This window comes from Monopterus albus, unplaced genomic scaffold (genome assembly GCF_001952655.1).
Source record: "Monopterus albus unplaced genomic scaffold, M_albus_1.0 scaffold279.1, whole genome shotgun sequence".
Taxonomy (NCBI): domain Eukaryota; kingdom Metazoa; phylum Chordata; class Actinopteri; order Synbranchiformes; family Synbranchidae; genus Monopterus; species Monopterus albus.
Window position 1 is genome coordinate 595,569 of NW_018128159.1, and position 22,779 is coordinate 618,347.

The following is a 22,779-nucleotide window of genomic DNA, read 5'->3' on the forward strand; positions in this document are numbered from 1 at the left end:
CGCCTTCCTAGGGAGGTGTTCCGGGCATGTCCCACCGGGAGGAGGCCCCGGGGAAGACCCAGGACACGCTGGAGGGACTATGTCTCTCGGCTGGCCTGGGAACGCCTCTGCATTCCCTCGGAGGAGCTGGAGGAAGTGTTTGGAGAGAGGGAAGTCTGGGCATCTTTGCTTAGACTGCTGCGCCCGCGACTCGGTCCCGGATAAGCGGAAGAAAATGGATGGATGGATGGGTTATGTCAACATGACATGGAGAAACCAAAACATTCAAGCAATTCCAGCCCGATATCTAAATTTCATCCATACAGCTGTACTCGGTGGCATAATTTCCACCCTCATTTTTGCAGTTTCAGTTTCATTTGCTTGCTAAAATACACCTGAACATTGTGACCTGACTGTCTAGCTGCAAGAATTTGTTTGAGAGGAAAAAGGATCTGACAAAACTATTGATAAGCTTATCTGAGTCAGCTCCAACTATCACCATGCACTCATTGCTGTTAATGGATGTGACTTCATTTGCTTTGGTCTGCTTTCACTTACTGGTAATATTTTTGCTAAAGCCAACTAAAATTGGGCAGCAATCAAATATTTTTTATACCTTAAAGTATTAGGTGTCTATTAAGAAAAGTAAATGTTTTTTGTTTATGTTTTTTTTTTTTTAACACTTTTGCAGAGCAGTGTTTGTTCCAAAATCTTCAGACAACTCATAATTAAATGTGATGGACATGTTCCTCAGCACAGCGCTGGTCAGTTTGGCTTGACAGTACCAAGGACAGTCTGTGTTTGAGGTATTAAACATTTACAACAAGCAGTTTGCTCCTACTTGTGATTCACGTCCCTGTTAATCCTTCTATGTACCTCAACCTGTAGTGATACCTCTCTACATAAACACCTGACCACCCCTCCATCACCACATATACATGACATAGACACAAAAAACTGAACAATAAATCTTTGTTTTGAATATTGTGTTTACACTATGTATCTGAAACGGGTGTTGGCACAGTTGTATCTGATGTAAGACTGAGAAATCCAAGAGGCGATAGCATCTAGTGGTTTAATGGCACTTGAAACTGGTTTGGACCAGCTGTAGCTGATCATTTTCTTTGAGCAGATGGTTGTCAAGACATTGCAGTCAAATTCAGTGATATCTTTGAGAAGATAAAGAATCAGGTTGTTCAACTCTCACCTAGCTTGTCAGTGATTCATCCTGAATAAACCCAAACACCATGACTGTGTGTCTGTTCTGGCCTTGATGCACGTAATCAGCATAAAAACAGTTACCCGTGGTACACACAAGCACAAGCAACTCTCTTCTACTACAGTTTGTACCTGGAGACAGTTGCATACAGATGATTGCAGGCTGTGGTGTCTGTCCTGACTCCTGCACTGTAGTAAAACCAGAACCAGTCAGAGCAAGAGGTCCATGTGTGCTCCTGCAGGTAGTATTTGAGATATGGTCATTTTGTTGTAGATAAAGCAGAACACAAAGTTGTTGAAGTAGTTCTTCATTTGAGTCGCCTGAAGTCAGCTGCAGTTGTGTGGATCACCTCTTGTCTTTCTGGAATGAGTGTGTGTTAAGGCCGTGACAAGTAATAAGGATGAGTCAGCCTTTGACAGACAGAGTAATGACCCCCCCATTCTGAGACATGGAGATGGTTTTAGTAGATCAGATTCATAACAAATTGCAGCTCTTTGTATACATTTTTTTGTTTTGCTTTTCAGCTAAAAACTCTTTTGTCATTCTGAAGCTAGAGTAAAGTGGTCAGAGAAATAGTTTGGGAAATAAAAGACTTGAGAATGATATCGTTCTTTTATTTGTCTATTTGAAGCTACAATTTAGGAGACAGTTAGCGTAACTTAGCATAAAGACTGGAAATGGGTAGCAAAATGCACCTACTAGCACCTTATAAGCTCACTAATGGGCATGTTATGTTTTTTGTTAATTGTTCTGTCCATGACTGACTAGAGCATAGTTGCTGTAGTTCTCCTTTTCACTCTGTTTAGCCACATATGGGGGAATGAAATACTGAGTCACACAGTGTATTGTTTAGTGCCAAAAGATTTAAGAAATATTTTTACTCTTAATAGTAAATCAAAAGACTTTTAATGTGAAAGACTAGTTCATAGCACCAAACCCACTGAGAGTCAACATAGCCCTTTGCTACTTGTAGTAGCAATGTTTGTGTTGTTGTTTTTGCATATGGCTGATTTCCAAAAACGTTCTCACTAACATCACTATATCTGGAAGATATTTGGACAAAGTCAGAGCTAAAATGTGAATATTGGACTTGGATGGATGGGAATTTTAACTCGTCTCCTGGTTATGGTACAACTTAACCTGTCACATCTTGATAAGCTGATGATATCTGAGGACTGCATTTCTATGACTTTGGTCAGGAAATTAGTAACAATTTATTGTTTAGCCATTTTCCCACTCCTATGTCTGAGGCATTAAGAGACAACAACACATGTAGTAGCAGGAATTGAGCAAGCAGTGTGACAACTTCAGTCATGTCTCTGGTTATTTCTTTCTTTTGCCTCCACTGTCCATGTTCCTGCACTGTTTTGTTTTCAGCCTCTATGCCTCAACAGCAGAGTTTCTAAAACCACAGGGCTATGGCTGAATGCCACAAAGGCTCTTTAGCTCAAAGCTGCAGAGCTTTACATCACACATTTACAACCCTTCCACAGTCTATATGATCTTCACACTGTACAATCATGTTTTACAGCTCCATCTCAAATTACACAGTGATGATTTTCTCCCAGTTGTGCACATCTGTTGGACCTTTCTTGATGGGCTATTTGAAATGAACCAAGTCAGCATTGAGTGTTGAAGAGAGAGCATGAGCTTGTTTTTGTAATGTTGAAATAATCTTTCAAATGAGTACTGTTTTCCTGAGTGAAATGAGGAGGTTTGAGGAGCAAATGGAGTGTAAAGGATGTGATGCTCAACACTGACTTCTCTCTTTCTCTCTCTCTCTCTCTCTCTCTCTCTCTCTCTCTCTCCCTCTCTTTGTTTTCCAGGTTAGCTTTATATGTGTATGAGTATTTGCTGCATGTCGGCGCACAGAAATCAGCACAGACCTTCCTGTCAGAGGTAAGAAATTCTTTCAGTTTGGCTTCCTGTTCATAAAGGGGGCGAGTGATTCCCCCTCTGTTGTACGACCAGGAATGGAATTCACATTATAGGTTGTCCTGGGTTCAGGCAGCTGTTGAGTAATCTTACCACAAGTCAGGGTTTGGGCTTTGAAAGCTGCAACAGTATTTATACCTTCATGAGCTAAAGCCAGTTTTTCTTTCTTTATTTATTTTTTTTATACACAGTTACTGAACAACAGCAATGTTGACCATTTAGTAATTTGGAACAATGTAAACATGGCATCACTGGGCTACTTAATGTGATTACCCGCCCTTCATTATTAGTTCTAATTTGTAATCATAAACTCTGTATAATTAGAGCATTTTGATGTATTGGAAGCTTGTGCTGCTGCTCCCTCTCTGCTATGACATTTTGAAAACAAAGCCAGTCTTTGCAAAGTTATACCGAGTGTACCTTTAGCATTTGAAACCATTCCAAACATAACCATTCGTCCCAGGTCTGCCAGACCTATTGGTCTCATATTAGGCAGATGAACAGTTGAAGAGGTAAGGCCTCTAATGTGTTGCATCCTCTTCCTTAATGGACATCCTTCCTGCTAATGGTCCTATGTCCAGGCCTTCTCCACTACAACACCTCTCCTGCCCATTGCCTTTATTCAGCTCCACTTAATGCACTCCCAGCACTGAGAGAGGGCTTTAATGGCAAGAAGAGGCAGGTCTCTATCATTCAACTTTAATACTGACATTATTATTATCATTTCATCAGTTGAGCTTGGTGAAGAGTCACATAGAGATACTGTTGCACCAAAATGATCTCACAGATGTGTGCACACAATGCACACACCCACAAGTGAGAGTCTAGAAACTTAAATGGTTTAAAGGGTAACTACACACTCATATTCTGCTCTCCCAGCATATTTAAAATATGCAGCAGAGAAGTGAGGGAGCATCGCTACGTAGTGTGTGACGTGGAGGGTCAGGAGTCACGTGGGACACTGACCACTGCTCAAAGTGTAGCACAGATAGAGTCGGAGCTAACAGCCATCTGCGGTCGGACTTTCCCTTTCTCTGCTGGAGAGATGGGGAGTCTGGTGGAGCTTTGACAGTACAAAAATGATTATGTCACTGTGAGAAAGGCTCTCTGGTGTGCGTGTCTCTCATTAGGGGCAATGCCAGTAATGTAGCACTGTTGTTTCTCATAGTTAAAGCTACTGTTTGTCAGCCCCATTGACTGTATATATCATATATATGATATATACAGTATATGATGGACACTACTATGCAAAAATGAAGGTATAAATCCTTGTTCTAAGTGTTTTTCAAATGCAGTTTGATGAAATTAAAATGAGTTGCACCTCACAAAATACTGGGATTATTTGTTAGTAAATATGTAGACTCAATAACTGATAAAGTAGAAAAAATAAATCAGAAAATACAGAAACTTGTTATAAATCACCCTCACTGGACCATGGATGCATCAGTCAGGCAGAAATTGGTTGCCTTTGCTTATAGTGTGCAGTCAGGCAGTAGGGCGGACAGAACTGCTGGAGGCCAACGCAGCTGCCAGCAACCAGGAGCGGATATCTAAAATATGAAGCAGAGATGGGGGAGTAACACAGAGAGATTAAGTGGTCAGGCTGTGGAGAGCCTTGCTGATTTCAGATCCCTTTTGGATGAATCTTCTCCCAGAGATTGAGTGTTATTGGTGAGATGCTTGAAAGAGGTGAAGTCCTGGGTCGTAGGCAACCGGAGGCTCACAGACATAGCTTCACATTCACTTAGATGGAATCAAAACAACATCAACACAGACAATGACTAAAACAACATACGTGCAGACACACACAAACAGTCCAGACCATTGAGTCAATTTGATGCCAGTTGTATAAAAATGTTGTGCCTGCAACATATTGCTTAATGATTTTGTTTATTTCGACCACAGCTTTGTTTTTATTTAGTTGTCTTATATGGCCAGAGTCAGTGTATTTGGATTAGCCTGACAGTAATGGGTACATCTGAGCAAACACTGCAACTTGACCTTTCACCTTTCCTGCCTCATGTAGTTCTGGCAGTAGGCTTAAAGTGTTGAGGGATTTCTTGTGAGTATTTGAAGAATGGGTGCAAACAGACGTGATTTGTTATACTTATCTACATCACTCAGCATCAAATGTGTGCTTTAGCACTCACTCGTTCTCTGGCTCTTCTTGAAGCACACAAGACCTAATCGTCCTCTCCCAGCTTTTATTTTTTCCACATCTTCCTTTCTCCTACGGTTTGATCACCCTCCCTTCGCCCTGTTCTCTTCACTCTTTACCGACTCCTTGTCCCTCCATTCTCCTGCTCCTTCCTCCTCATGATGGTGGAGCTCAATGCAATTTGTCTCAAGAAATCACAAGCAAATGGAGAAGATACCTTCAGCACTTTTAGAACACATATGTCATTAAGAAAAATGCTAACAGCAAATAAGAAAATTGAGAAAAGTTTTCAAAAGTAAGATGGCAGGCATGAATATAGCGGTACAAAGAAGGAATATACAAGTAAATCCAGACTTGAATCAATGTGATGCTTCATTCCTTTTGGGAAAAAAAAGATTGAAATCTCTGGAAAAGTGAACATAACCACTGAGCTAATGCTGGGAGGACAGCCAGTGCATTCAGTCATGTTTGAAATCAGCAATAGAATTATAAAACTAAAATAAACATGTTTTTTATTGTCATTTTACAGCAGTTAAAGAGTCACTGGCTACACAATATCATTCTAATTTTGTCCCATAACGTTATTTAGTTGTAACGCCATTGTTTTGTGTGATTTTACTGTTTCTGTATTTCAATTCATGTATTTATTAATTTGTTTGCATTTTTTATACCCCCCCCAAATCCAGTATGTGCTCTTTCGGGGCTGAAATGTTTCTCTTGCAGTGTGCTGAGATCTGTAGATCATAGTGTCCATCTTCACACAGTTACATACACCGAAAAACACACACAAATGTTTTAGTAGATAAGGGACTTCTATTCCCGCAGGTAGACTGAAGACACACACACCTGCTCCGTGCCATCTAATGAGAACACTATCACCTGGACTCTTCTGCCTCAATTAGCCTCTGTTCCTCCTTCAGCGAGAAGCCCACAAACACACACTCTCACCTTTATATGCACAATACACTTCTGTCCCTGAAAGGACTTTGCCACTCTGTGCTCTCCTGTACAGTGCGGCACTCAGCTCTTTATTAGCATTAAATCAACAGGGCCACAACCACATGTGGCACATCACAATCACTGTAAACTGCACTGGAGAAATCTGTAGAAACCAGCTTGGATCTCTTTGTGTGTGTGTGTGTGTGTGTATGTATGTATGTATGTGTGTATGTATAGTACACACAGTTCTGTGTGCACAGTTCTACTGTCATGCTGTCCTCACAGGCTCGGGCGAACCATCCCTCAGACTGTATGTACTGTATGTACGCACAGAGCACTGAATCTGTGTGTGTTTGTGTGTGGAGTCATGTCATTAGTTTGGAGTGTGTGAAGCAGGCAGCAGGTCTGCTATCTTCCACTGGATCTTATCTCAGTGTCCAGATACAAGCAGGAGCTCTGTGGGTTTCTGAAGGCAGTAGAGAGGGCTACTTCTTCAAGACAGTCCCAGTATCTTATCCTCAAACTCAGCGCTGCACTGCACTGCACTGCACTTCACTGCCCGTTGGCCTAATTTTTTGTTCAAATTTCACTGTCTGTCTAAAGTTGGGAGGACAGCTGAGTAAAATGATTAGGTTATGCATAAAATATGCCACAGTGTCTAATTTTTTATTTCCCTTGTCTGTCTTCTCCCCTCAATCCTCATCCTCTGTCCCACTCCTCTCTCTTAGATCCGATGGGAGAAGAATATCACACTTGGGGAACCTCCAGGATTTTTACACTCATGGTGGTGGTATGTATACACTGGTTTTCTCGCTCTTCCTCTTTCTCGACCACACACAAACACACGTTTTTTCAGGACTCTCGGTGGTTTGAAAGAATGCACAGGGGTGAGGGGGGAACAGTAACTACGGGGAAGTGCATCATCTCACACATGGTTAAGTGATGTACTTCTGGCGTCGCTCTGACTGACAAGTGAGCTAACTTCCCTTGTTCAGTTTGTTTAATCAAATTCAAAGTCGGGGACAGATTCTCTCTTACTGGAGTTTTCAGACTCTGGCTGTGCCCTCCCCAACACATCCCTCCCCCACCAACTTTTGCAGCTCGAGTTCTCATGATGCTTCAGGAAAGGTAAATGGGAAGGGCCTTTATTTAAAGTGACTGAACTACCTCTATGACCTCCTCTTCTGCTGCTGCAACTGTTGGTCATGTTGAACTGGTCAGACTACAATAATTAACAGTAGTTTTTAGAGCACCATGATGCATCTGTCACTGTTAATATGAAAATCTCTGCTCCAAGGTTTTGAGACTTTGTTTAAGTTGCACAAGACCAGCATTTAACAAAACAAGACTTCAGTTGTCCAACTTTTCTTTTGCCTTCTTTAAACAAATCTGAGAGTTATGTAAATGCTAAACATACAGGGGACAGTGTTTTCTATCTGGCTCGAAGAACCGGGTCAGCGGGTCTTTTTCTCTATGTCTGAATGAGAGAGAATGGGAAACTCACATGTAGGATGCCCCCCTTTCCATTTGTCAGGCTGAGACATAGCAAATCCAACTTTAAGGTGAAAAAGGAGGAAGAGGGGCAGTAAGGACAAAACTGGACAGCTGGAAAGGATGTAGACAAAGAATCAAGCAGGCAGACAGGCAGGGAGATTGAGAAGCTGAACCCTCACCAAGACAGCATGAGAGGCAGAGAGAGGTGGGATAAAAGGTTTGACAGTGCCTGCTTTGATTGTCATTCATGCTATCCTGCTCATCCCTAAAGCCCCCCCCCAGTGTAATAAACCCGGACATACGGCTTCATTCATTCATCCTCTCTGGCCCCAGTGTGTGTTGTAATCGTGCAGCCTGTTGACATGGCTCATAATGGTCCTTAAAGAGCCTGGCTTCTCTCAACCTGACAGTTCTCAATTGGACAGCTACCAGTAATACTGACAGAATGACATACACAAACATACAGTGCAGCATAAGTTTGCTCCCGCCTCTGCCCAAACCACTAAGAGGGTTCAGTGAGACTGGCAGTGTGTGTGTTTGTGTGTGTGTGTGTTTGTGTGTATGAAAGTGGGAAATATAGAGGGAAACTGAGAGCTCGTGTCTAGTGTGTGTTCTGACTGAACTGATATGTTTCAGCAGAGTGTGGTAGTTGACCCTGTGTGTGTGTGTGTGTGTGTGTGTGTGTGTGTGTGTGTGTGTGCGCCAGAGAGCAGTTGGAGAACAGGCTGATGGTTAGCCAGACAGAGCAAGGCAGGGCTCCGGTGTAGTATGACCAGCTGTAGCTGAGGGGAATATCCATCTGGGCCACTCAGCACATGGACACGGAGACTCACTGTTGGGGGGGGGGTCCAGGGGTTGGCTGCTGAAGGAGGAGGGGACTCAGTCCCCTGCCCATCCCAACGACACCCAGCAAACCCCCCTCCAGCCTCCCCCCAAAACAAAAGCTCCAGATGGTAGGAAAGCCACCAACCTCCCTCGTCCCTCATCCTTTGTCTAGAGGCCTGTCCCTTTGTTTGCGGAAGAGAGACCCCTGAACGGATTAACTCTTTGCATTCCAGCCTCTTTGTGTTAAACAGCCAAATCTAAGACCCCGACTCCACCACCACCCAGTCCGACCCCCACTGTCATGTCCTCAGCAACTCACTGGGGTTTTCTTCTCTCCTGCTCCTGCTTCTGTGGCTGTTTCCTGTAGGATGGTGTTGGTGGGTGGTGGGGCTTCAGAATAAGACCATGGCTGTAAGAGGGGGAGGGAGAGGGATGCTGTGAGAGACACAGGGAGGCTGGTGGTTGGGGTCACTCATTCACATCTGTTGTCATGAGTGGAAAGATAAAGAAAAGCTCAGTGAGGGCTGCAGGTGTTGATTGTGTCATTAGCTCCCTCTCGATTGGCTGCTGCCTTTTGTCTCCTCCTTATCCCAAAATCGATTTCTTTAACCAGTTTTCACTGGATGGTCGCCCAATCCTCAATACACACCCCAATACAAAACATACACAGCACAACAGTATGTAGAGGGATCTTCTGTGCGATAGCCTCTAGCTGAAATTCCTGTTTGTGAGAGGCAGAGAAACGAGTGAGAGTACAGCCGCCCTCCTCTCCTGATTATTTGGACTGCTCTTTATAAAGTTTTCTTTAACTTTCTCCTTCTAACTACTTGTCTAATGCATCCTTGTTTCCTCATATTGTGTCATTCAAAATCAGAATGCAAACAGTCGAGCATTAAAACCCAAGTGGCAACCTCTGAGGATGAGAAATGAAGCCAATGTAGAAGTGAAAAAACCTGCAGTTCCCTGAACGGCCACTTGAGGCTGGCTCCAAAAGGGCGCTAATCCATAGACTCTCATGGCATTCATTCATTCATTTTCTCCCGCTTAGTCCCTGAACGGGGTCACGGGGGGGGGGGCCGGAGCCAATCCCGGCCGGCAATCGGGCAAAGGCGGGGTACACCCTGGACAGGTCGCCAATCCATCGCAGGGCTAGCATGACGAACAACCACACACACGCACTCCTATGGGCAATTTAGAGACACCAATCAACCTAAGCTGCATTTCTTTGGACTGTGGGAGGAAGACGGAGTACCCGGAGAGAACCCACGCAAGCACGGGAAGAACATGCAAACTCCACACAGAAAGGTCCCAGGTGGGGCCCGAACCCGGAACCGTGCTGCCCTACTCTCATGGTAAATTGCCCAAATTTACAGCAGAAATAAACATGTTTACAGACAGATACAAACAATGGTGCTAATTTAATTTTTCCTTCCATGACAACTGTATGAGGGGAAATTTTTTTTTTTTTATAACTCGCCCGTTTAAATTATATTGAGACTAAAATGTACACATTAATTGAGGGTGTGGCCACTTTGAGGGACAGGTGGTTCCCACTATAGGTGGCTAGCCACTAGCTGTCTAGAAAGCTCCACTCACGCTCCGCGCCTTTGCCCATTTTTTGATTTGACCTAACAGGTGGAGCGAAGCACCACTATTATGGCAGTGGCCAGACTTGAGCGTCAAAATTGCTCTTCAGAAAATCAATGGGTGATGTCACAGTTTTTATATACAGTCAATGGTAAAACTACATCAGCCTCCTAATTGTAATTCATAGTTGGACACACTGGGAATTTCTGACATGCACTGTCAACAACATAGTGGCTGTAAGGTCACCATGACTGGCAGTTATAACTAAATAGAATCCAATATTTACAATAATACTGTAAATTCAGCTGTTTTTAAAGGAGCTATTCTTTGTTTATATCGGGTTAAAAAGCTTACACAAATATGTAACAAAAGAAAAATGACAAATTTAGACCAACAGTGCAGGTAACCATCTTAGAATAATGCAGAAAGTTTTTTCTGTGCTTCTCATTCTGCCTACATTTCATGAATACACCATAACTGCGACATTTCAGACTACATTCAGTCTGTTTCATTGCTACAGTCAGTGGATTTTCTTGAGAATCCTTAGTGAACAATACCTGGGAGTCACAAATAGAAGAAGCTGTTGTATTAACTGTGTTGCACCTTATAGTTTCATATAGCCACTCTACTGGAGTGTACTGTAAACTAACCTCTCAGCAAAACGGAGCAAGTTTTGCAGTCCATCTTGAGGCTGGAGGACAAGGTACAGCACTTTTGCTGAATAATGAAAAATATTCCAACAAATAGATTATTTGCGAACATTCTCACAGGAGTCCACCTTGTTCCTCAATGTAGGAGTATACTCCACCTGTATTTTTGAATATCTTAACAACACACACACACACACACACATTTTCTTTAATTTTTTTTTCATTTCAGTTGGTTCTTCTTAAACTGTTAGTCTTCTTGCAGTGACAGTTGCTGGATTAATTAGCCACAGTCCAAAGGGAGTGTTCCTCCTCCATGTACATGGCACAGTGATGTCGTCTACTTTCTGAATGCATTGCTGCTACCAGGAGAATAGCTGCTACTTGAATCAAGGTAATAAAGACAAGAGGAAGGGTTGTGTTTCCCTCCCTCTGTTCCTTGATTGTGGCATTTTGTCCCATTAAGAAAAACCTCCCCTGATAAGAGGAGGGGACCGCTTGGTCGCCTCTATGTAACTTTATTTTTTGCGTTCTTTCACTCATGGTCTGTCTGCATCTGTCTCCATCTCTGTCTTCTTAGTGACTGGGTGGCCAAAGCTGCACAAAGGATTATCATGTGGACCTGCCACCTCCAGCCTGTGTGTCTGTCTTTCTGTGTCTTTGTTTACCCTCCTTATTATAATGGAAAAGCACTGGCTTTGTCGGACCACAGTTAATTGCAAATAATTATCGTGATGGCATTTAATTTTACTAATTGTCGTCTTCTGGACGGCTGGACGCTAATCCCTTCCTCTTCTGCTCTGGATACAAAGTGTGTGTGTGTGTGTGTGTGTGTGTGTGTGTGTGTGTGTGTGTGTGTGTGCTGACGTTGCCAGCTATTCCCTCCTCGTTTATTATTTGAATGACAGTTTGCATGATCCCAAACTGTAACTTAAACCTCTCCTGTGCCTCTTCAAGGTAAGAGCAGTTAAAGTTCAGAGTTGACTGGTTCGAATACTACAGTACCAGGTACTCCCCTTAATACCATAAAAAGCTTCCCATGATGAAATAAGATTCAAATGATTAGATAATTGGATAGAAAATGTACTATTACAAGGGTATGCAGAGTACAAGATTTCTTACAAATTGCTCATGCTATTTAACTACAAATATTGACTTCCCAGATAATTTCCAAAGATTAGTGTCCCAAGGGAAGTGGCAACAACTGTGACACAGGTTTTCCCTCTAAATGTAGATGGGACTGTCAGATCAGAGCTAGTAATGGTCACATCCACATTTTGCCAGTCTGATTTGATATTTTACATGATATGGTACAAAAATAACATTTAATTAAAACATTTGAGGTTTTTTTACATCCCATCTACCACCTCTTCACACCAAATGTCTCCTTTTCTTCTCAATAAATTTGTTATTGAAAACTGTGTCCTGTGTCAACCACCTAAAATAATGCCACAGTAAGGGTAGCCTTCGTCTCTACTTCTCGTCTCGTCCATCCGTGATCTTGCTTCAGATTATGCAGAGAAGTATTGGATGAAATTTCCTCGTGTGGCTCAGGCAGACGCAGGTCAGCTGTTCTAACCATAATATATTTCAGACTCCAAAGGCCATGAGATGTTAGATCACCTTACCCCTACCCATGTGCCTGTACCTGGTTGTGTCTTTTCGGTAACAAACTGTAACCTGCTTCCCATTTCATTTCCCCGAGGGCTGATTGGATTTGCGATGGTCGTGCCTTCTCGCAGCAGCTCGTCTCTGACAGAGCAGCAATCTCTTTAACACCAAGTGATAGATATGATAATGTACACTAGCTTTATTGTCAAGTGACAGAAGGGCAGCACAACACACATGCGCCATATGTGCACAGTCCCTTTCTGTTCCTTCAGTGCCCCCCTTGTCTAGAGGGGACCCCAGTACTTGCCAAGCGTCTCAGGGCACCAGCTCTGTCTTTTAATCTTTAAATACTTTAATAACACCTTTCTATTTTAGTTCATATGCTTTGAAAAGTTGAAACCATGTGCCACAGGGTTGAAATTTATTGTTGTCTTTATTTTTAGAACAACTATTGTTCCACTTTTGTTTCTCTGTGGCCTCAAATAGCAAAGATAAAAAGAACATAAGGGAAATCGGTGATCAACAATGTTTGACAAATACCCATATTTAAGAGATCATAACCCTTAACCATGAAAATCAAGCATCTTGTATGATAGAAAATCACCAGCACGTGACAGGGTGCTACTAAGCGATTCTCTGACAGTTATGGGTAATAGGCTAATATTTTCTGCTTCATTTCGCAGTCTGTCATATCAAGTGTCATGGTTGTTCCTGACATCAGCACAAAAGATGCACGTAACAGTTTAGCTGCACCTTTAAATGACAGCGAGGATTTCATCTCATGAGTTCAGTGGTCTGTTTTTTTAATGCTCTTTATGAAATCAATATATTGGCGAAGGAGAAGTTCTTAATGTGGGCTGGCTTACCAGGTACTTAATTTCCTTGCAGTAATTAAGGGCCTATTTGGAGTGGGGCCTGGTCACTCTTTCTGCCCTGGAGGACTGGGATTGGTCTAATTAACTAATTTGAGTACAGCTGATTGGGCAGTAAGTAACATAATCACAGCTGATTGGTCAGTAACCTGTAGGTCAGCAGGGCAGGCTGAGAAGAACATTTGGCACTGGTTCTTCCAAGATAAAAGCTCTGTGGAGCTGAGCTGCAGGCTTCATGGTGGAATACAGGACTAAAACCTGTAGGTTATTTGATTGTTTCTACATGGCCTCTTGATAGGGCTATTTATTGAACCTCAGTACTGCTGACCAAAGTATGTCTGTAGTCTTCCAGCATCTCAAATATTCATTCTTTGCTGTTCTCTTTGTCATCTCTGATAGTAAACGAAATATTGCTGGACTGTGGAGAGTTTGAGGGGTGGCATGATGGTGCAGTGGCTAGCACTGTCACAGCAAGAAGGTTCTGGGATCAAATCCTGACCGGGGCAGGTCTGTGTGCAGTTTGCATGTTCTCCCTGTGCCTGTGTGGGTTTTCTCCAGGTACTCCAGCTTCCTCCTGCAGCTTAGGTTGACTGGTGACTCTAAATTGCCTGTAGATGTGAGTGGTTGTCTGTTTCTGTTTGTTTGCCCTGTGATAGACTGGCGACCTGTCCAGGGTGTACCCCACCTCTCAATCAGCAGTTCCGGTTGGGATAGGCTCCAGCCCCCTGTAACCCTCTACACGATAAGCAGTATTGATAATGGAAACATAGTTGGACAAAAGCAACAAGCAATTTAAAAATGTAAACTTGGGCATTTTTCACTAAACAATTCAATGTGTAAAATAAAAGGCACATTTATCAATAATGGAAGTATTAGTTGAAGTTCTGATGCTATTGAATGTTAACATCTTTGTAGGATCTGGTTGATCAGATCTTTTCTGATTAACTTACCAATTTTATAGTATTTTATTTAGTTAAAATAAAAGATGCACTCATGATACACTTAAATTCAAGCTCTGTTCAATCACAACATCAACCTGATGTTTTTATGACTCTCTTTCAAACAACAGTGGATCTAATTTTGGAAAAGTTCTTGTATGCTTGATTAAAACACCATAAAGTGTGCTGTCACTGCTTTGATTTGATGCATAAGAATTAATTAAATGTACTGATGTGAGTCTCCCAGTGTGTTGTAAATCACTCTTAATTTTTGTCACTACATGATGAGGCCTTTTTATGAAGGCTAAACAGAAGGTAATCTTTTAAAAGTACAGCTGGAAAAATCTGTTAAAGTGTTAGATTTTAGTATTATACCAAAACTAATATATCATTGTCAGATCACAATTAAAACATTTCAAACAGTACCTGCTGTAATAGTTTTTTTTTTTTTTTGTGCCGCTATCAGTTCATTTTAACCACTTGCACTGTTCATAAACTTGTCTTGCTACCATATCCACAACAGATACACACGAACCAGGAATATAGTATGTGTTTGGATCACAGAGTGAAGTGTCTGACGTGTGCCGCTCTCTTGTCCTGTGTGCACAGTGTATTCTGGGATCTGTACTGCGCTGCCCCGGACCGGAGGGAGACATGCGAACATTCCAGCGAGGCCAAGGCTTTCCATGACTATGTGAGTGAACTTAACCAACCCTCGGGTTGTGCACAAACATACATGCAGCCACCGCTTGGAAAGTCAGAAACACACATTCACACATGCTTGTGAGCACACACAAGCAAAGGCAGAGTGTGCATCAGAGAGAAGAGACTGCTCTGACTGTGATAATGCAGCTGGTTCTTGTTTTGATTTGTCTGCGTTTCTGGTCTGTCTGCTGCAGCCTCTGTTCTGGATGGGACAGACTCTTAGCCAGATGTCTGAAATAGTATGCTTTTAAAAATGCAGCACCTCTGAACATCATTTCTGTATTTTATGGGAAAGCCCTTAGACTTGCATCTTTGATTAAATCTTTGAAAGGCTAATAGGGAGTCCTCATGCCATTCTGCTGTATTTCCCATGATCTCCATTAGATATCAGCTTTCTAACATCTGCCTAAACAGCATAATGCTGTAGCTCAGCTGCTGGTCGCACTTCCTCAAACACTGACCCCTGACCCCTCGGGTCCTAGTGAAACTGTCGTGAGGTGAAAGGTTGCTCCAGTGCCTGGCAATTTATTGGTCAAGTCACAGCTTCAGTAAAGGTCACAGCACATAAAGCAGCTGGCTGATAACACAAAAACATTAACACACACATGCACACATAGCATATATATACACACAGAACCCATTTATACCTGCACAGGATTTGCTGGTTGAGGCCACAGGGGCTGGCCTGGCTGATGAAAGGTCAGTGTCTGCAGCCCTGTGACCCTCTCATCTTCTGTGAAGTTGGAGCTGTCGATCAGTAACCTATCGAACACGCACACAATTTTGAAGAGCTGGGTGATGTGGGAGTGGGCTGTCTAGAGATAAAAGCCTTTGTCGTTTCTGCTCTCATTACTGCAAATGACCATTTTGATCTGATTGTGGTGGTGCAGAATTTACCTTCTCACGTTCTGTTTTACTATGGTTTTCTATACATTACCTTGAATGTCCTCCTTTTTTGCCTCGTCCACTCTACATTAAATATTTGCATTATGTTGCTCGGGGATTACAAGGGCGTTAGGGTGCTGACAGGACAGTCTGCTTATTGTTCCACCTGAGCAGAAGTGAAACCTGAAATGGATTAGCTGTGCTATTCTTACCATACACATTTCATTCAGGCTGTTTTAGCCCGTAGCCAGTCGCCCATTCAGTTGAACTCTCTTATGAGGTTTGACAGCAAAAGTGTGAGTACTTGTTAGCTGAACAGATTACATTTGTTGTGCATGTACTGTGCATGTGTGCATGTGGGCACGGCTTGACGTGTGTGTGTCTCTGCACCTGTCTGTGTGTGTGTGCATGTGTTGGACTACCATAAGATTAATTACATGGTTAATTAAACCTAGTAGTTAATTAAATCTGACAACTGTGTCTAATTAATCTAAATGCCCTATAATTTCCTACACCTTTCCTCAGAGGTAGGCCAGCTGGATACCTGCGTGTCAGCTCTTTAACGGCTCCGTTTTGACAGGCTTGGTCAATATATGACTGAACGTCGAGCTTTTCTGTCACTGGAAAAATCCACGTGTTTCAGTCTGTGGCTACTTAAATCAGTGAGCTCAGGGTCAGGCTCAGTAACCACAGAGGAAAAAACTGAAATGTACACTTAAACTGTACTTAAACTGGAGTGGAGAACTTGAAATATAGGAGCAGTGGAGAAGCTGTGAGGTTTTTGAGCTCATTTTAACTGACAAACAAAACTTTGTTGTAGTTCAAGGATTCAGACAGTGTCACCTGACCTTTGACTTGGCTCATGTTCAGAAGGTCGGAGTGTGTGAGCTGTCTGATTGAGAGGGCTGATTTGTTGCAGAAAAACATTCATGCATGAATTAGTTGTTACCCTCTAACTCCTTAAGATGCAAGTTATAATTTTTTTTATGCAGTGTTCAGTTTTCCAGCTCTTCACTGAAGCTTTATATATATGCTGAGTGAAATATTCAAAACCAAAACTCCATGATGTTCCTGTTTCATAATTTTATGAAAGGGAAATTTTCTAGATGTAATTTGTTACACGATTCCCTAAAAATCAGACTCATATTTGGTCTCTGGAAAAATGTGGGATCTTCACTAGAATTTAAGATAAAGTTATGCATCTCTAAAAAGTACTTGGCTGCACAGTGGTAGCTGGTAATGACTGACCCCAGAGGCTTCTGCTTTTTATTAATGTTTTTTTATAGTAAATTGTGCTTGCTTTGATTTGGTCTATGAAAGTTTAGGTTTAATCCAAAGCAATAGTCAGGGTGCGTGTGTGAACAGAAGCTGTGGCAGAGGCTGAGACAATGGTAACATCCAGGAGTAGGTGTGAGCGAGCACATGTACTTTTGTGACTGTGTGTATGTCTTTGTGCATTTGTGTGACAGAGAGGGAGAGAGAGTGTCAGGGTCAAAGCGTGCGAATCCCCAGGGTGATAAGAGGTCTGTCTGTCTCTGATTAACTCTGGCTCCCTGGTCCCCGCAGACCGACGGCCTGATCAAGTCTCTATCACGGCCCCTTGCTGATAACGGCTCCCTCATTCCCCCGAGTCGCCCCGGATCACAGAGTGAAAAACAACACGGCTCCCAGGAGTCGCACACACTCTGCTCTGTGTGTCACTCAGCAGGACCAGGATTGGTTTGCTTTTATTTATGTTTTGTTTCTTTTTGTAATTTAGGGTCCTCTCTACTCACTCTGCTGTCATGTTATTAGGATAGCAATGAGAAAATGTCAGTTCTGTAAAATTTATATTTAGAAATACAGTTTGCATATTTGTTTCCTGGAACGAATTTGGTTGCTAGGCAACATTGAACCGGAGCAGAGTCTTAGTTACAGATTTGGTTTGGCTTAGCTCTGTTTGGCTCAATTTGGCCCAGTCTGAAGGCACCTCTTACTCAGCTGTGTCCTGTTGGCCCCCATTGAGAGCAACGATGTAGACTTTGTGGACTCTCCAGTTTTGGAAAGATAATGGAATATAATATGTTAATCCTCAGATGATAGGGACTGGTTGACAGATAATCCAGGGGAATGTGGTGGGATTGGAGCCCTGGCCTCACTCCCAGAACTGGAGACCTCTGACAAGCTGGATTGTGCCACAGCTTCGTCCCTGGATGGTGACTCTGCTATCATAGCCACTCGAGCTCAAACACTTTTGCATGCAGGCACGCTTGTGTGCATTTCACACACCCACACTCATATGCAAATAAATACACACTCTGAAAGTTAGCGAGATACTGCTGTATCATAAAGAGCTGCAACAGCTTGAAGTCTTGTACCCCTGTAAAGTGGTCTCTCTTGTCATTTTAATTGTGGAAGTTTTGTTACTGTTCCTCCTCTTCAAACTGCCTTTTAATCATGTTTATTTCCTAAAAGAGATCTGCACATCTTATAGTCCTCTCTTCTGCTGGAATTTGGATGTTCTTCAAAAGAGCACTTTGTTGGGGAAACATGTTTGATTATAAGAACATGGCACGTTTTTAGAAACTCTGTGTGAATGATTAAAGGACAGGAGCTTTGTGATTAAAAAAAAAAGCAAACATATTGACAAGTGAGCAGGCACGCACACACATGCATGCACACACAATCTTGCTCACATTAAAGGGACAGAAGAAGAATGAGTCTCTGTTTTCTCCGCCCCTGACACACACATGCACGCACTTGCAATCACAGACAAACAGTCTTTCAGGAAGTGATACACTCAGCCTTCTTGTTACAGACATTTTGCTTTGCCCCAGCCAGAGGTCACAACCCCAAACATTTGCAATTCATGCCAATCTGGGTTCACTGCCTGCGGAGTGTCACAGATTTAGTGCCACAAGTGCGTCATTGACATCGCAATGCTTCACCGGCTCGACTCAGCTCTTTGTCATGATGAGGGCTGGGATGGAGTCAAATACAGGCCTCTGATATTTTCTTTCGAAAGTCACGCCTCATCCAAAACTAGACCACATTTTAAAAAACGAATGCATCTGAGAATTTTGTCCTGGTATGAAATGAATTGGTTTAGCAAAAGATTTGTCAATTGCCATCAAAATGAGCCATTTTGATATCACTTAAGTAAAAATGCCAACCTATGGTCAGGGAAGGCCTTTATTGCATCTCTGTCTCTGACTCTCACCTTCTTTCCTGTGTCTCTCTACATGTGACAGATAAATAAAAAAATGCAAAAATATCAAAAACACACTATTAAAATTTAAGAAACCAAAGGTGGACCATCAGTGGACCGTTTCATTATTATTATTAATCATTATTATTATTTTCATTATAAAATAATAAAAGGTTTTATAAAATGCCTGAAAATACTGAATATACGGTAACTATCAGAATTTCCCAGACTGAGGTGATGTCTTTTGTATGTCTTTATTTATATTTGTATGAACGTCACTCCAAAACCAAATAATATTCAATTTATATATTTTAATTTATCATATATGACAACAAAAATTATCAGATTCTCACATATGGGAAGCTGATAGAAGCAACTGTTTAGAATTTTTGCTTGAAAATTTGTTCAAATCATTTGATTATCAAAATATGTGCCGATTATATTTAGATTCATCTGCTAATCAGTAAACCGACGGATAATTATAACTTTACATCACTTAATCTACATAAAAACATAATGAAGATGTGTTTGTTGCAGCCCGAAACTGATCTGTTCCCAGCATGCAGTGCACACACTGTAGATAGATGGAGGCGCACTGGTGGCTGTTGCCTGGGGATTCTTTGAGAGGGTTAAACATTTGTTCGGCTGGACCACAGTAACAGGTGGCACAAGGGGAGGAGCTGCACTCTGTAAACAATCGTTGATGACCAAGCCTTTGTCTGGACTTTGTGTTTTTTCCATCGCCACAACTCCCTGTGTTGCCGTACCAGGTGCTCTCTTGCCTAATTTTAATGCCATGCGTTTGCTGTAACCCTTGTTTCCCTTTCATTGCCGTCTTTGTCTCTGTCCCTTTTTTCAAAGCTGGGATTTACTTGTCGTGCACCATTTTTCCTGCTTCAATTCCTCACAGGTCTTTTTCACTGCCAGCACCCCCAACCATCCTCCACCTCCCCCTGCCTTTCCTTTCCTGCCTCTGTTCCACGCTGTCTTTCTTATTCCCCCCCTCTCTCCTTTTGCCTCCCTCCTTCCCTCTCTCCTCCTGCTGCCCTCCCCCTCTCTCAGAGGAGATTGATTGGGTAATCTGGCTGGGTGCCAGCAGTGCCCGCTTTCTTGCTCGGGGGAAGGAGAGAAGCGGGGGCGACATGACGACATGCAGGAATAATAATAACATCCATAATATAGGCAGAGTAGGTATGGATGGAGGGATGAGGAGAGAAAGGGAAAGCAGAGGAATGGAGTCGGCGTTGGCACATCAATATCTTCTTCATACTGATTCTCCTGGCCATTTTCAGTTTAAATATAGCCTACACACAAAGGCATGCCACAACATTGTGTCACCATTTCTGTCCGTCTCTATCTGTCTTTCTATCTTTCTGTTCCCCACTCCACCACCTCCTCCGTTCACGCCTGTGTCGTCTTTTAATATCTAACAGCGCATGGAGTGCAGGCTGCAGGCAGACGGGCGTTGAGTGAGAGGACGCCGTCTTTGTGTGCGGTTGTTTACCGTGGTTGCTGTCTAAATGAAAAAGGCCAGTTGGCTCCTCTGTCTGTGTATACCTTCCCCTGTCTGAGGGAAGCAACAAAGCCTGAAAGTGCTGCCCTCAAGCTGTGTGTGTGTGTGTGTGTGTGTGTGTGTGTGTTTGGAGGTCTGGAAGTGACAGAAGCAGGAGATCAAATAGTGTGATTCCCTTCCTCGCAGGTTCATCTTGGGCAAGCTTCAACTGTGCTGTGGTTTAACATTTGATCCTAACTCTGCAAGCACGGGCTCCTGGATCTGTGTTTGACAGAGACAGACATGGAGATGGACAGATGGAGACAACAGAAAGATGTATGACAGAGAGAAAGAGAGACAGAAAGCAAGAGACAGTTGGAGAAGGAGGGAGGGAAATGTGCAGGTTTGGGGGCGGGGTTCAAGGGTGACCTTCCATGTCGGAGGTGTTTGTGTTATCTTGCCTATGGTATTTTCTCCTGCCAGGCCTCTCCTGACTGTGCTCACACACACATAGGCGCAGGCACACACTCATGATCCCTCTCAGCATTTTTGAAGCTCCCAGACACTGGTGACTCCCAAACCCCACTTATCCACTGTGTAAAATGACCCTGTCCTGCACCAAATTGAATAAATTGCTGCAGTTATGATGCTTCTGCTGTGTTTGCTTCTGCTTAGTTTGAACTTTCCTCTGGCAACGTTGTGCTTTTTTAACTTTGTGTCCTAAGTCTGGAAGGAGAGGACAGAACAGCTTGGTATTATATTATTATATATTATTATATGAGGTAGTGGATAATTTAAGAAAATTTTGCTATCACTAAGTACATTTCAATGAAGTTTTTGTCAAAGTGAAGCGCCGCAGCTGGTCTCCAGTCGACTGTGGAACTCCCTGTTATCTTTTCCCAGAGCAAGGCTTGGAGCAGCACTACATTACTGCCGCTCCTCATTGAGTCTAAAACACTGACGACGGTTACAAGGATTGTCAGGTGGCTCCCAGGGAGTGAAACCTATCTTTAAACATACACTCCCGTTGGTTAACTATGGGTGTTGAACTGCCATTTCCTTCTTGTATGCAAAGTCCCTGAATTACTGTAAATCAGCTCATGTTGGACCCACCATGGTGGGCATAATATGAGAAAGGTACATGTTAGCTGTCCGCTAAGGAGAACTTGGTAAAAAAAACACCCGTAGAGTCATTGCTTCGATTGCATGATAATAACTGTTGGTAACTCAAATGAGCATATCAACATTTTACCAGGACTGTGAAGCTGATTTAAATTTCTTTGACAAAATAAAAATAATAATAAAGACTTATTAATGATGATTGTGTCTAACAAGTAACTTCAGCTTCACTTCTGTAACTGCCACTCTTGGTTAGTTTTAGGTTCATCATATTTTTTAGGGTGCTGCAACAGTCTGTTGTGCTAAAAGTCACTCACTCCTTTTCCCCCATCTTTAAGACTTTACCCCCTCTCACAATCTTTCTTCTTCTCTCTTTCTCACCTCCATGCCCAAGTCAGCTCGGCGCTCAACCCATTGCAGTTTGCATATCAACCTGGCATTGCGGTAGATGACGCTATTATCTACATGCTTCATCGAGCCCTATCTCACCTGGAGTACCCTGGAAGTATTGTGAGGGTCATGTTCTTTGACTTCTCCAGTGCTTTCAACACAATCTAGTCGTCACTGCTGAGGGGGAAGTTGATGGGGGCAGGTGTGGACCAACACCTGTCTGCATGGATCATTAACTACCACACAGGCAGACCTCAGTTCATAAGGCTGCGTGACAGTGTGTTGGACGTGGCAGTCTGCAGCATGGGGGCACCCCAGGGGACAGTGCTTTCCCCCTTTCTGTTCACCCTCTGCACATCAGACTTCAAGTACAACTCCCACCAGTCATCTACAAAAGTTCTTGGATGACACTGTTATTGTTGGATGTGTATGGACAGGGAGAGAAAGAGACTAAACAAGCTGGTTAAGAGAGCTGGTTCTGTCCTGGACTGTTCTCTGGATTCCACTGAGGAGGTGGCCATTGTTACGAGCTAGCTTTGACTTGAAATTAGGGTTGTATACAGGGCTGTCCCTGGTAGGCTAGTGGTTAAGGCGCAGCACTCTCACCGCTGCGCCCCGGGTTCGAATCATGGTTGCGTCAGGAAGGGCATCTGGCGTAAAACACGTGCCAAATGTCAAGATGCAAGTCATCAGTGTGACGTTTCGCTGTGGCAACCCCTAAACGGGAAAAGCCGAAAGTGACTTTCTATACATCAACAGACGCTTGATTGATCTAATGTAATTGACGCGGGAATGAT

General features: G+C 42.9%; 1 protein-coding gene across 1 annotated transcript in view; it reads left to right on the forward strand.

The window, feature by feature from the left end:
• ssbp4 (single stranded DNA binding protein 4) overlaps positions 1-22,779 on the forward strand; it is an 84,842-nt gene that overhangs the window by 8,123 nt on the left and 53,940 nt on the right. The window contains exons 2-4 of the mRNA XM_020622399.1: positions 3,025-3,097; positions 6,959-7,020; positions 14,814-14,898. Coding sequence (XP_020478055.1) covers positions 3,025-3,097; positions 6,959-7,020; positions 14,814-14,898 — 220 coding nt within the window. The remainder of the gene's footprint in view (positions 1-3,024; positions 3,098-6,958; positions 7,021-14,813; positions 14,899-22,779) is intronic.